The 15,743-nt window shown below is 42.7% G+C and overlaps 1 protein-coding gene across 1 annotated transcript; it reads left to right on the top strand.

Moving 5' to 3' along the window:
• Positions 1 to 13,179: 13,179 nt before the first annotated feature.
• Positions 13,180 to 15,193, top strand: tmem158 (transmembrane protein 158). Its single transcript, XM_026184913.1, has one exon. It carries the CDS (start codon positions 13,883 to 13,885, stop codon positions 14,582 to 14,584), a length of 702 nt encoding a protein of 233 aa, XP_026040698.1. The 5' UTR covers positions 13,180 to 13,882; the 3' UTR covers positions 14,585 to 15,193.
• Positions 15,194 to 15,743: the final 550 nt, after the last annotated feature.

Raw genomic sequence — 15,743 nt, 5'->3', positions numbered from 1 at the left:
TGCAAGGACACTCAAAAGCCTGCCATCCATGGATTCTGTCAGTGTTTTGATCTGTTCACCATCAACATTGCGTGCAGCAGCAACCGCAGCCTCCCAGACACTGTTCAGAGAGGTGTACTGTTTTCCCTCCTTGTAAATCTCACATTTGATGATGGACCACAGGTTCTCAATGGGGTTCAGATCAGGTGAACAAGGTGGCCATGTCATTAGTTTTTCTTCTTTTATACCCTTTCTTGCCAGCCACGCTGTGGAGTACTTGGACGCGTGTGATGGAGCATTGTCCTGCATGAAAATCATGTTTTTCTTGAAGGATGCAGACTTCTTCCTGTACCACTGCTTGAAGAAGGTGTCTTCCAGAAACTGGCAGTAGGACTGGGAGTTGAGCTTGACTCCATCCTCAACCCGAAAAGGCCCCACAAGCTCATCTTTGATGATACCAGCCCAAACCAGTACTCCACCTCCACCTTGCTGGCGTCTGAGTCGGACTGGAGCTCTCTGCCCTTTACCAATCCAGCCACAGGCCCATCCATCTGGCCCATCAAGACTCACTCTCATTTCATCAGTCCATAAAACCTTAGAAAAATCAGTCTTGAGATATTTCTTGGCCCAGTCTTGACGTTTCAGCTTGTGTGTCTTGTTCAGTGGTGGTCGTCTTTCAGCCTTTCTTACCTTGGCCATGTCTCTGAGTATTGCACACCTTGTGCTTTTGGGCACTCCAGTGATGTTGCAGCTCTGAAATATGGCCAAACTGGTGGCAAGTGGCATCTTGGCAGCTGCACGCTTGACTTTTCTCAGTTCATGGGCATTTATTTTGCGCCTTGGTTTTTCCACACGCTTCTTGCGACCCTGTTGACTATTTTGAATGAAACGCTTGATTGTTCGATGATCACGCTTCAGAAGCTTTGCAATTTTGAGACTGTTGCATCCCTCTGCAAGATATCTCACTATTTTTGACTTTTCTGAGCCTGCCAAGTCCTTCTTTTGAGCCATTTTGCCAAAGGAAAGGACATTGCCTAATAATTATGCACACCTGATATAGGGTGTTGATGTCATTAGACCACACCCCTTCTCATTACAGAGATGCACATCACCTAATATGCTTAATTGGTAGTAGGCTTTCGAGCCTATACAGCTTGGAGTAAGACAACATGCATGAAGAGGATGATGTGGACAAAATACTCATTTGCCTAATAATTCTGCACTCCCTGTATAGTATTGTAGCGTGTGGTAACATTTTAGTGGACCTGAGGAATGCCCATAGGTTAACACTTTAATTTTAATGTTTGTTGTTGAGCTGTTAAAACACATTTCAGTACCATGACCCAACTCTAACCCGGTTACATGCTAGCAGTGATGTGCTCGATGTTACGAGGTTAACGTGGTCATCTCAGTGACACAGCTGTGACAACACCAACCCCACTCACTTCCTGTTCAAACTTTGCAGATGAGTGGTGACGATCTGAAGTTCAGCATCAGAAGTTCAGAAATGAACAGCCAAACAAACCTGATGTATTCTGGAGAAAAAAGTCACTGAAGAATCATGTGATGTGAAAGTATTTTTCTCAAGGGTGAGAAAACTTGACGAGATGAAAAACATCAAAAGAAAACACCTCTCTAACTGTTTATCATGGGGATGGATCAATCATGTTTTGAAGGGAAAATATCACATCATCAGATAAGAAGATGGCTCCTACAACAAACTACTGATCTAAACCGTGTGTTTTCAAAGGCTTGTTGATCATCTGGGCTTATTAAGTTTTGCTTTTCAGTAAAATCCACTTGCTTGTAGCTTCCCTCCATCATTTTATCAGACAATTAATCACAGTGCAACAAATGGTCTTGGTTCAGACCCAGCTCTCTCTTTTATGAAAGCCAAGTTTTCCTCATGACAGATGTTCGATTTGTATGTTTCTAAAGTTTACCTTCCTAGAAAACGTCAGAAAACTCCTCCCTAAAATGACTGTGACTTTCCTGTTCCAGCTGAAGTCATAAGCCAAAAAGCTGTGGCTGTGCGGTCCAATTGTAGCTCAGTGCAGTCCACATGTGCAGTTCTCTCTGACCACATTTGACTGACTGCATACACTCAGGGTGAATATGACTACCACAACTCAGTGACAGATCTACCAACCATGGGCCAGATGTCAGACATCAGCACCTGCCATTACCCATGTTACCACTGGGCATGACATTTAGGCCACAGCTGGTCCACACAACACAGTAACAAGACATGAGGTGCAACTATGTTGCTCTGACATCATTGTACAACCCCAGCTCCAAAAAAGTTGGGACCCTGTGCAAATTGCAAACAAAAACAGTTTGGAATATTACCAGTAAACCCCCATAAACCCATAGTCAACTCACAATAGAACATAGAAAACATATCAACTCGTGAAATGTAAAATTCTTAAGAATAAATGAGGCCATTTTGAGCTTGAGGGCAGCAAGATGACTCAAAAAAGTTGGTATAAGGCCATGTTCACCACTGTGTAGCATTCACTTTTCTTTTGACAACAGTCTGTAAACATCTGGAAACTGAGGAGAGCAGCTGCTGAACTTTTGGGAGAGGAATGTTGTCCCATTCTTGTCATCCCTGTGTCTTCTTGTCTGTGTCCTATTTTTCGTTTCATGATTATTGAAAGGTTTCCAAAAAGATCCCGACTGCAGGCAGGCCAGTTCAACACCTTTTCTACTATGAAGCCTGCATGTAACAGGTGCAGTATGCACTTTATTGTTGTCTTTGCTGAAATATGTAAAGTCTTCCCTTGAAAAAGATGTCCATGTGTATGGGAGCATTGATGGTGCCTTTCCAGATGTGCAACCTTCATGGGCACTAATGCACCCCCATATCATCAGCGATGCAGGCTTTTGATCTGAGTGTCAATGACAAAGCTCGATGGTCCCTCTTCTCTTAAGTTTGGAGGATGAGGTGTCCATGTTTTATAAAATTAAATTCAAATTTTGATCTGTCTGACATAGAACAGTGTTAGTTTTACTCTCAGTCCATTTTAAATAAGTTTTGGCTCAGAGAGGATATCTGTGTTTCTGGATTGTGTTCACAATGACTTATTTGCAACGGTAGAGCACACTGTGAGGACACACAGTGGACTGTGTTCACAGACAGTGTTGCTGAGCTCATGCAGTGATTTCCATGGCAGAACCATCCCTGTTTTTAATGCAGTGCAGTCTGAGGACCCAAAGATCAATGATGGTTTTCAGCCTTGAACCACACACACAGAGATTTTGCCATATACTTGGAATCTTTTGAGGACATAATATACTGTAGCCAATGTGGTATTCAAATTTGCTGCAGAAACTTATTCTGTTCCATTAAGACTGGTGAATCTGCGCTCATTTTTAATTCTGAGAAATCTCCCCTTCTAAGATTCTCTTTTTATACCCAGTCATGTTACTGACATGTAACTGTTGCCAGTTAACCTAGAAACCAGAAAATCCTGCTTGTGAAGCTTGGGGTACCTTTATGATCACAAACCTCTTGACTGATTTTAACCCTGCTGATGAACTTCCCTTCTCCACTTACGCTTCCTTTCTCCTTGTGGTCTCTATCAAATAAAAAGATAAAAAACAATCACGGAAATGTTTCTTACTTAAAGGTGACTTCATGTTCATGTTGCTGGTTGCTGTTCATGCAGGAGCTGACAAATAAAATGTGTTTACAGGGCTGCTGTGAAGACTTCAGCAGGTGAAAATTGTCTGCTCAAAGTCATTTTTAAAGAAATAATGGTCCTCTAACAACAGGATGTGTGTGTTAGGTATCTTATAACAGGAGCAGATGGAGGCTCCGTGTCCTCAGGGAGAGTCTGACTAAACTAAGCCAGAGTTTTTTTTTCTTTTTTGTTTCTTTTTTTCTTAAATCTATAGAGAAACACACACACACACACACACACACACACACACACACACGGAATCAGTTCTGTGAAAGTCTCGTCCTTTTTCCAGTGGCCAGCTTTGTCTCAGAGCTCCACTTATTTATATTTCTCCTCTAATTAACATTTTAAAACTTGGATGGCATCCTTCCTCGGTAAAATAAAGTCTTTTCATCAGTAATTTTTTGTTGTATTCAGGGTGTTTTTGTTTCTCAGAGTCTCAGGTACACCCCAGCCTTCTGCTGTTTTTCAAACAAATCACTTTTGAAAGCAACCAATCATCCTCTTTTTCTACTCGCATCCACCTTGTTCACACCTTGACAAACAACCCATGGTAATCGCTCCCTCTCCCCTTGCTCTGGAGGACGATTGCGCCTCGCGAGCGGAGAACCAGATGACAAACGACCACGCAGAGCTGCTGGAGCAGCAATGCGTTAGCTGGGAAGCAAATGAGGGGAGTCTGGGTCTGGCTTGTCTTTACCTGTCCACGGTGACCTTTCCCGAACAGGCGTGTGATTCACAATCCACATCCACCTCAATAAGAAGTGGCTCCACGGAGAAGCAATCTCACACCATCTCTGCACACTGTGTTTCAGGGAGCCCGATAAGAATGATGTTATTTCCAGACTGTGTTTCACGTCAACAGCCTCGCTTGTCCTTCACTTATCTGTGCTTGTGCAAGCCCAAGACCTCAAAGAGAAACGTGGTTCTACAGAGCACCAGCTCTGCAGCTGGAGGAAGATCTTAAACAATCTGCTGGGAGCTCTCGGGCAGTATCGCCATCTATCCTGATCGCTCCCGCTCTAATTTTCCCACACTGCTGTAGGACTTCAGTCATCTGACACACAAGCTGTTTGACACAACTACACATTTGTTATGTCTTCTTCTCTGGCTCCCCGTGCACTTCTCCTGATTTCAGAGCAGTTCCTCAGCAGTTAATGCTGCTAATTACTGTACAGCTCTTCAGTTCTGCAGATCCCTCTGCAGTCTCCTAGATGCACTCAGACCGTCTGTAAGCCTGGCTGAGGCGACAATCTGATTAAGAAACCGATACAATGACTCTCCAAATTGTCATCTTGTTATGTCCTCAAGTTAAAACGTAATTTCTACGTGTCTTCATGAGCGTCCTAATTGCTTTCCTTCACAATCTAACAGTCAAATAAAGACTTTTTGCTTTATGCAGTCTTAGAATTCATAAAATCATATTCATGTTCAAAGTATTCACTGAAACAGTAGCGGTTACAAGATGCCTGTACTTGTCCTACTGAACTACAACTCAGAGGTAAGCAATTATCCACCAGCATAATCCACTCAGTGTGAGTCCTGTTCGTACTGAGTGGATTCATTAAAAACAAGCACTTTAACTAAAATCAGCAAAACTCGTGTTTCATAATTACTCTTAGATTAAAATTTTCATCTAAAAGAGATTGTAATACGTCTTTATATTTTATCAACCCAGCAGTGTATTACTGTTTGTGCCTTCACAGTGAGAGACTACACCTCTAAAATGCTGCTGACATTTGAAAAGAATCAGTGATAAATATCTGGTTACTTTTATTGTTGTTATATATTGCTGCTTTAGTAAAAACACATTGGTAGAGCCGGTTGTCTCTGTAAGTTCTCGATCATCCGAGTAGTCTTAGGAGTTTGAAGAAAATGGTAACTGGACTTCTTTAAGTTTGCGAAGAATGTTTCAACTCTTATCCAAGAGGCTTCTTCAGTTCCTTTTCAGAGCTCCAGAGATGTAAGGAGGTAGTCCTGATGGTCTTGACCCACTATTTGTCATGTGAAACCTAACATGGGCCAAGGTGTTAATAAAAAGGTATGGGAAATTGCCACCACTGGAAGTTAAAGCTTGATTCATACTTCCGAAAGAAATCGTAAGTGTAAAGCACTTTTAACCACATCACTCAAGTCGTTGCGTGGTGCATCAACCTGACATGCAGCTTCATTTGTTGGGAGGTGTATGTCAGGTTACATGGAAGGTTAGGCATAAGGGTCAAACCTCTGTGAGACTTTGTCCCACCCCAACATGTGATCTATTGAGGTCACCAGAGGCAAAGAGTGAGTGGGGGTTAAAGTGCCTGAGAAGGGATCTCAAGACTGCACTGCAGGTGGCTGACAGCTGGTGTTGTAAGCCACCACCTCTGTTCAGCAATGGTGGTTCACAGTGGACATACATGGCCTCTTTTACACATCTTTCAAACTATTCGTCTCCTTGATTCAGAATGTGAATACTGGTGTCCTCAAAAGAGTGACCTTTGACCTTCATGTACAGGCTAGAACGATCTAAAGTGAATTGATATTATACATTTATCAAATGACAAGCTTTTTGGAGGGGAAATGTGGGTTAACCTTTAAAAATGCTGAATGAAAAAGATCCCGTAATGAACTTCACTAGCAACTTGTGTTATTCAGGTTTGATTTACCTCTGTGGACTATCTCAGTGTCCCATGTTTAAGGTTTATAGTGCGATGCTGGTGGCAGCTTTTTAGCATGAGCACCTGTCTTTTTTTTAGTGGAAACTGGTTCTTATGTTGGCCATTGTGTTGGTGGAAAAGAAATAGAAGAAAAGCCTTGGTCCCCCAGCTTTCACAGGCTAGATCAGACTCCAGGTAATGAACACAGTTCTTCTTTCTCTTTTGGCTGCTCCTTTTAGGGATCATCCCAGTAGATTATCTTCCTCCATCTCACCCTATCCCTAGTATTCTCTTCTGTCACCCCAACCCTCTGCACGTCCTGCTTCACTACATCCATGAAGCTTCTCTGTAGTCTCCCTTCTTGTCTAGCAGCTCCATATTTACCATCCTTTGCCCAGTATATCCACTCTCCCTCGTCTGCACACATCCAAACCACCTTAGCCTTGCCTCACCCTAAGCTGTCACTCCCTCTGATGTACTCTCTTCTAATTCTGTCTGTTCTGGTCACTCTGAGCGAAAACTTGAAGTGCCACAGTCTCTCAACCATACATCATAGCAGGTTTCCCTACCATCTTGTGAACCTTCCCTTTCACTCTTGCTGCTATCCTTCTGTCAGAAATAACCGGACACTCACTTCCACCAACTCCACCATGCCAGCACTCTATTCACCTCACTTGTGCACGTCTGTTGAATTTTAAACACCTTCACTACCTCAGCTCCTTGCAGGTCCACTCGTACACCTGTCTTCCTGTGTGTCTCATTCACACACATTTATTCTGTCCCACTTCCACTCATGTTCTTTCCTCTTCACTCCAGTGCATACCTCCACCTCTTCCGGTTCTCTTCCATCTGCTCCCTACTCTCACTACAGATCACAGTGTTGCTTGTGAACATCACAGTCCACGGATACTCCTGCCTGACCTCCTCTGTCCATCAGTTCAAAGAAGAAGGGTCTCAGAGTCCATTCCTAAAGTGTATGAAGTATCTTTAAGTCTCCCTATAAATAAACCATTAACTGTATTTCCATCACTGTAAGTTATGTTAGTTTCAGTTTTTTAACCTGTTCAAAATTCCCTCAAGAACCTGAATGTAAAAGATGCATCACATCCACTTCTGCATTTCTTCATCATGTCTGTGCCTGAACCAGTCGTTTTCTGACTAGGAGCCTGTTACTTCTTCAAAAATTAAGTGAGAGGGACAGTCTGACAGACAGGCCTGCTGCCCGGTGCGTTATTTTTCCTCCACAGTCCCTGAGCACGTTATTATTGTGAATATTTGGCTGCTCTGATCTCCCGCAGCATCCTCACCACTAAAGTCCACATATAACAATAAAAACAAAGATAATAATATTATTTTCATTTTCATTTCTTTTTATTATTATTTTTATTATTACCAACTAAACAGACCATTCATTCCTTATCAGCGGGCACCCCACTACTCCCCTGCTACTAGGGAAATGCAGTTTTGTTGCCGTGGTGATAAGTCCTGGCAGTGATTGGTGGTATGACAGGACCACTGGAAACAGACAGGAGATTCTCAGATGTAAAACAAGCGACTTAACACCACAGCTATGAGGAGCTGCGTCCCCAATCCTTGACTTCTAATTACGTCAGTTGTGTGTGAGAGCCAGCGGGTCAGATTAATGGCGTCTGATCCAGCGCAGAGCTGATGAAGGCCAGCCAGGAGCTGCTGCAGGTCTCTCCTCTTTTGGTCTCCAAAATAAAGAGCTACATTTTCTGAGAAATGAATCTTTCATACATTTTCCTTTAGCAGAAGAGACCTTTATCTTAGTCCATTTGCATTTTTGTCACCAGAGCAATTTACATTTTTATAGCATAATTAATGAACAAGAAAGTCATTTACATTTTCCTGCTCGGCTCACCAGTACATTGTCTGGAGCATTTCTGATGCAGAGGGACCGGCATTTGGAAACGTGTGGGAGTGTTTGCGTGCACCAGAGAGATGTCTCAGTGCACAGAAAGAGAGCAGTACAACTACACGATTGTTTTCAAGCAAAAAAAAGAGAAAAAGACCGAGTGGGATACGCTGTCATAATTAAACAGAGGCGAGCACACGGGAGCTTTCAGGTGCAAATTGAGGCCAAGGTATCTTTCAGCTGGCCCTCACATCAAATACACGAAGGCAGGCCTCTGGAGCAAATTACACCATTTAAACAGCACAGGAGAAAACAATTCATACAAGAGGCGTCCATATCTCATCTCATTCTGCGAAGATAAAACAGAATAATCCTCACTCTAATTCTGTCAATAGCTTATTATCTTTCCTGATGCATTATATTTAAGCTGTTGGGAAAAGTAGACTGCTAAAAGACATAATTAATTCCTCAAAGACATACCCTCTGTTTAAAAAGTTGAAGAAGAGAATGTTATGAAAGTTAAGCAATTAAGACATGAGGATAATTTGGCTTTTCCTGAACCCTTTAAGGACGATGGACACAGTAAGAGCAACGGCCGTAATCAATCTGCACCTCAGGGAAACCTTTAGTGTCTTGTTTTGTTTAAAATCAAAAGGGCAGAGAGCAGTTGCTGCTCATGATGCTTTTTTGCATTGAATCCATCCATCTTGCTTTGTTGTTGTTGTTATGGACAGAATGCACAGAAAATAATATAAAAACACATATTCAGGTCTCCACCCCTGTCTTTCCACACCTAGGAGCCCTTTAAACAAACTACACTGATCAAAACAGTGAAGGGAACACTTGATATTGGGAAACTTAAACCACTGTGAGCCCATTTCAATTCCTTTAATGCAAATGAAAGTGATTACAGTTGCACTGCAGTGGTAATCCCCCCCAAAAAGAATGTTTTTTGCAGACGGCGTCCAGTGTCCGTTGCTCTCTCCTCATGGCTCCTGACGGATTTGTCTCTACTTTTGCTTTTTACTAGAGTCCTTATTGCTGCTGTCACATAAAGGTTTCCTGTGTCTCCTAACACAGTCGCATGAGTATGCAGGAGATCCCGGAGAGTGGCCATTACATGAATTACATGAGCCGAGCTGGCTTTCTGGATCAACCCATCAGCAGGTCCTATTTTTGCTTCCTGTGCCTGTGTGAGGGGGAACAGCAGAAGCACTGCGAGAGCCCAACAAAACGACCTCCAGCGTGTGCATGTGTCTGACCAAACAGTCAAAAAAATGTTAGTCTTCTCCCTCTGATTTTGAGTCGCTGCCTAAAATGAATCGTGTGTGACAGAATCCCTAAATGATCATGAATGTTTTCAGATATTCTGGACCAGAACTCTTGAATTTTTACACATGACCATAAGGCACGAAGTAAATGACCACCTTTCCATTTTCTTACCTGCCTGTGCAATTTATGGTTGTGGGGAGCTGAAGCCTAGCCTAGAAATGCAATTTATAGAAAAATAAAGGGAAAAGACTAAACAATGATGCTGTAGATGAAAAACAAAAAACAAAAACAAATGCAATGCATCTCTAATAAATAAAAGTACAAATGCTTCAAAAATGCCAAATGTTAAGACACTAGTTTAAACCTCTTTCAAAAGGTAAAAGGAGAAAGGTTGGTCGTGGTCTCATCAAGTTTTTGGAGTTAGTGAGATTTTGCAGCTCAGGGCAACCTGCCAAAAAGCGATCAGGTGTTTAACCACCAGTCCTAATACTGAAACTATCATTAGAGCTAAAAAAAAATCCCTTGAGATTAACTGCAGCCGTGTCCCCAGCTGTAGGTGTAATCATATTGGCCGTTTGTGATAAAGTGCTGGATCCATAACACAAAGATGGCAGGGTGGCGGGCGGGGGATTGTGTCTCCTATCAGATAGAACAGCCAGGTGATACACAGTGTGTACGAAAACCCCTGCTGCTGCAGAGGAACATGTTTATTGATGTGTCTGGTTTCCCCTGAGTGCACAATACGGTCGAAGGAAACAAGCACCAACATAAAGAAAGCTCAAAGGGCGGAGAGTAGATGAGCAAACAAGTAAAGGGGTTATGGACTATTGGGTTTACAGCTTCATAAGTAGAAGCTTCGGACTGAGAAAGAAAAACAAACACATCATTTTAAAAATAGCAATGCCGAGTAAAGTACATTCTTCAGAACTTGGGGAGAGAGATTGTTCCTCTTAATGGGCAGTCTGAGTCTGTGAGAAGGTAACACACTTAAATAACAAAAAACTGTCACACAAGCTTTTAAATTCATTCTTTTTTTCTTATATATGCTGTCTTGAATAGGCTCTGCCATGTGCAGAATGAACGACAACCCAAAGATAGCATTTTCACTCTGGGTAACTACAGGAAGACACTTTGCATGCAGCGGCTGTTTTATGACTGAAAAGGAAAAAAGAACGGATGTGGACAGTTTCTTTCATGAGTGGCCTTCTGTGCTTGCTGAGAAGCTGTGTAGCTTGTGTGTGGCACCGTCATTAGACCTGAGTGGATTTGAACTTGCAGCTATCTTTGAGCAGCAGCAAGGCTTTATGTATCCAGCAGGAGATACCCATTAATAGGTTGTCCTGACAGAAGGACAAAAGAATGTTCAGAATGAGCATGCTTACACAAAAGTGCCTTTTAACTCAGAAAGGAGGTACAGTATCAACGTGGGAAGGGTCGACTAAAAATTGTGTTGGACGCTCAAAAACATCTCTCTGTGAGGGACAAATTTAGGCAAGATCATAATCTTCCCTCATTCCCTGACTTAATCAGAAATAAAATGTGGCAACACCCTATCATACGGTTGTCTAACTGTACGTTACAGCAGTACAAATAACTGGCCCCATATTCCTGCAGACAACAAAAACTCTGAGATTTTAGATGTGTGTGCCAGGTAAGTTCCCCATCAGTGGGGTCATGACACAACAATGATGCTGTAGTATTTCTCATGGATGCTTCATCACTGAATGTGTGTAAAAAACTTGAATATAATTTTATTAGATTGTCAGTTTTTAGAGAATTAACACGTACTTCATTAAAGGAAGATAAAGGCTGAAATTGTTCAGACAGAATTTATTCATACAGTCTCTGTATTAGTTACACATCATTATTATCAAATCAGCCAATCATGTGGCCGCAACTCAGAGCTATTAGGCTTTAAGGCATCGTCAAAGAGACCTGCTGAAATTCAAAGTGAGCATCAGAATGGGGGAGAAAGGTGACTAAAGTGTCTTTGAATGTGGCATGGTTGTTTCTTGAGTATTTCAGAAATTGCTGATCTGCTGGGAGTTTCCCACACAAACCTCTCTGGGGTTTATAAAGAATTGTTTGAAAAAGGGAAAATATCAGTTTTATGGGTTAAAATGCCTTTTTGTTGTCAGAGGTCAGTGTGAAAATGGCTGGCCTGATTTGAGCTGATAGGAAGGCAAGAGTAACTCAAATAACCACTGATTAAAACCAAAGTGTGCAGAAGAGCGTCTCTGAACGTACAAAACATGAAACGCTGAAGCAGTTGACAGCAGCAGGAGACTGCACTGCTACTCGTGTCACAAAGGCTCCCCAATATTAGACAATATAAGACTGGAGAACTATTATCTGGTCTGATGAATCTCCATTTCTGCTTCCACATTTGGATGGCAGGGTCACAATATAGATCCATCCTGCCTTGTATCAATGATTCGGGGTGGTGTAAAGGTGTGGGGGGTAATTTTCTTGTCACACTTTGGCTTCTTAGTACCACATGGCCACAGTTTAAATGCTTAAATTTGTTGCTGACCATGTCCAGTATTGTTCATGCTGTGTACCCATCTTCTGATGGCTGGAGCAGGATAACACATCAGAAAGCTCAAATCATGTCAAACTGGCTTCTTAATCATGACAATCAGATCATTGTACTGAAATGGCCTCCACAGTTTCCAGCTCTCAATCCAGTAGAGCACCTTTTGGATGGATGTGCAGCCAGCAAATCAGCAACCCTGTGACGCTGTCATGTTAACACTGACCAAAATCTCGGATTGTTTTGAGCACTCTGTTGAATATGTGCCATGAAGAATTAAGGGAGTTTAGAAGGCAAAAAGAGGGTCCATGCAAGGTCCCCCTAACAAAGTGTCCGGTCAAGGTATAGCTACTTGTGTGGAAATGAAAGAGCAGCACTTGTTTTTGAGCAAGGCACTAAAACCCTGCTGTTTGCTCAGAGACCATCATTCAGGCTGAACTCAATGAATCTAATCTGATCTGAATAAATAAAGGTCCGGAGGTTAATCTTTCCTGCATGTGGTGGATTAACTTCTTATCTCTCAGCTCAGTTCGTCAAATGAAACAACAGTCAAAGTCGCTGCGTCCTTGCTGTAATGCTGTTGTCCCTTATCACCTGAAATCCTATCATGCTTCTCTGTGGCACAAAATACTTCAAACACTTTTATAAACATATGGACACGCATGTGCTACACGGGGACGTCTCCCCAACTCGCACAGGCTGTAGAAACCCCTAGGGAGCGTGAATTTGCAGTCAAACTGAAATTTTAACCTGACCTCATCACTGGAGGAAAAGCAGTGGCAGTAAGGATTCTTCCATTCACCCTGGATCAAGGCCTGAGACTTTTCTCTAATTGCCCTCGATAACAATCGTCATCTGAAATCAGTGACCAATGTCTGTTTGTGCTGATTTTTTGGTTTGCTGCTGATGGTAAAAAGGTGGGGCAATCACCAAATTCATCCAAACATCCATATTTCAGTCTGCTCCAAATGATGGATTGTCTTATCAACAGACTCTAATATGACACCTGTATATACGCAGAATTTGCTGCTCCCCCACCATAATAATACTGCTCCCTGTCAGAAGACATTTTAAAGCTTTTTTGTAGTTGGGTATAACTGAGATTTTAGAAATTGCACGTTTTTGATGCCAAATCATTGAAAAAAAAATGCACTTTAACATTTTAATAAATGTCTCTGTGCGGGAAATGTAGCAAGCCTGGTGAATATTTCAATAAATCCAAATAAATAAAGAAATTTTTGAGATTTTCTCTCATGTGTTGACATGTAGCTCAGTGGGGCTAAAGGGGTGCACTGGGGGACCCGTGATTATTTTTAAACTTCTGGTAATGCTGCTAACTCCTGGTGCCTCAGAGGAATAAATTGAGAAATAAATTGAGGGCAGCTGATTAACTGGCCTCTATACGGTCACGTGACGTTCTCTGTATAACGCTTTCATTTATTTTTGGTGTGGTAGGTTTATGAAGCATGTGTATGTCATGACTAGAAAATATGTAATGCACTGAGCTCCTGCGCACTGGAGCACTAGAGACCCCCCCCCCAAACCACTCCTTTGTGTTTTGATGCTCAGCGCTCACACCTGAAGTGACCGGCAGGAAGTGAAGATCGGAGCTGAGAGCGCACAGCTCTTCCCATCCTGCTACGTCTGTGTACCGATAGATGGGCACATTTGGAGAACGAGACGGATAGAAACATCCGCAGGGAGGGGGGATGCGCGCATGACAGCCTTTGGACGTTTCCATTTGTATCAGCCGAGCAGGGAATTGAATCTTTCCGCTGGGTGCTGCGTTAAAAAAACAAAAAAACACTCGCGACTGGTGAATTAAACATTTGCACATCTCGTCCGTCTCCGGCGATCGTCACCGCACCATGCGAGCAGGAGAGACGCGCCCTGTGCCATGCTGAACAACTCTCCGACTCTCCTGCTGGCTCTGACCGCGGTGGCCGCACTTCTCCCGCGATGTCAAGGCTGGAGCGACGAGGACCTCCTCCTGCCGCCCATCAACTCCTCCAACAGGTTCCTGGCGAACCTGGAGGTGGACGTGCGCTTCTCCAAAAGGTCTGTGGAGGAGAGCGACGCCTCGCCCGACGCCTCCTCCATGCAGAGTCTGTCCCAGTGCAACGTGAGCGTCCAGAGACTCCTGCCCACGTCGCTGGTGGCCCGCTGGGACAGCAGCTTCGGCTTCCAGTGTGATGTTATCATCTACACCACCAACAACCACGGCAGGGCTTTTTTCGCCGCGTCTTTCAACAGGGTGATCTCGCCCGTTGTCATCGAGCACCTCGGAGTCACCGGGGGTCAGCAGGAGTTGCGCTTGTGCGTGGGCTGCGGGATGTCCCGGTACCGGAAGTTCGGTCAGGGTAGGTCAAGGGGCCAGCAGACCGGGGATCAAGTCACTTTTTGCTGCGTGGATTTCAGCCTCGACGAGCTGAAGGGGGACAAAAGTTGGAGGCTGAACAGAAAACCCATCGAGTCGACACTTGTGGCTTGTTTTATGACTCTGGTTATCATTGTGTGGAGTGTTGCTGCTCTCATATGGCCAGTGCCGATCATTGCAGGATTTCTGCCTAATGGGATGGAGCAGAGGAGACCCAGATAACTGAAATATCCTTCATTATATTTATAGCCTGTGCTGCCTATACTATAATTGTAGCCATCGAACTGTATGAATGAATGATTGCGGAGGAACCTTTTGATCAAATGCTTTAATCTAGGGTGTTCTTAGACCTCCTTTTCCTCCACTTTAGGACAACCGAGGTAAAGTATAAAGGGTTATTATATACTAGCCAATATTAATCTATACTGGGACCAACACCAATGTGTTTTGTATACCCTTGTAGGCCTTCCTATGTCTGCGTAAACTGTGCAAAACTTTTCTCTTTAAACAGTGTTTGTATAGTTTTTAATCTTTCTAGAAAGTTTTTGCCTTATTCTATGTGTAGGACTTTTGCACTGAAAACTGAACTTCAAAGCGTGCCGTCTTATACACTATATAACCAACAGTCATGCGCATTCAGAAGTCAATGTGATAGTTTTTTGCCCCCAGATTAAGATCCTTTAAAAACATAGTTGTTGTTTATGATTGGCATAGAGAGGGATTGAGTACTTATATTGTTAGATTTCTTATGTCAAGTTGAATAAAAGTGGTTATTTGTATTCATGTTCTAAAGATTTAAGTAAAAATAAAACATATATAGGCCATACCAGATTTTCTCTGACCTGTTCTCTGCAGTCACATTTACTTCACACACACAAGCACTCACGTTAAATGTGAATGGATCATGATTTTACCTCTGGATCTGGATCCTGTATGTTTATGCTCACTTTTGTTTAAAATGCAGGAACGTGTGTGATTGAACTTAGATTTTGTATGGGGTGATTTTAAGATCAAACTTTTAGGAAGCCACAGTCACAATGTCATGCATCCAGAGCCTTGTAAATGATATTATTAGAATATGCTGTTTGCTCATGTAGTCAACCCTTTTCACCTTTGCAAACTTCAATTCAGTTGTTTACACACGTTACCTTCAAAAGCACTAAGTCGAAGGATTACCTATGCTAGTGTCTAAGAAGAATTCAGAATGAATAATCACAGAATTCAATATAATGCAATCATTTCAGGGTGGAACCTTTATTTATCAAACCTGAGGCAAAATTTAAGTCATTTTGACAATTTGTTGCAAAGCAGATAAGAGGAGAAACATGCAACACATCGTTTCAGTCTCTTAACCACACAGAGGCAGTCCACTAAATCAACA

Source organism: Astatotilapia calliptera, chromosome 11 (assembly GCF_900246225.1).
Source record: "Astatotilapia calliptera chromosome 11, fAstCal1.2, whole genome shotgun sequence".
NCBI classification, from domain to species: Eukaryota; Metazoa; Chordata; class Actinopteri; order Cichliformes; family Cichlidae; genus Astatotilapia; species Astatotilapia calliptera.
Note: the sequence above shows the minus strand (reverse complement) of the source record. Positions and strands in the feature narration are given on the sequence as shown.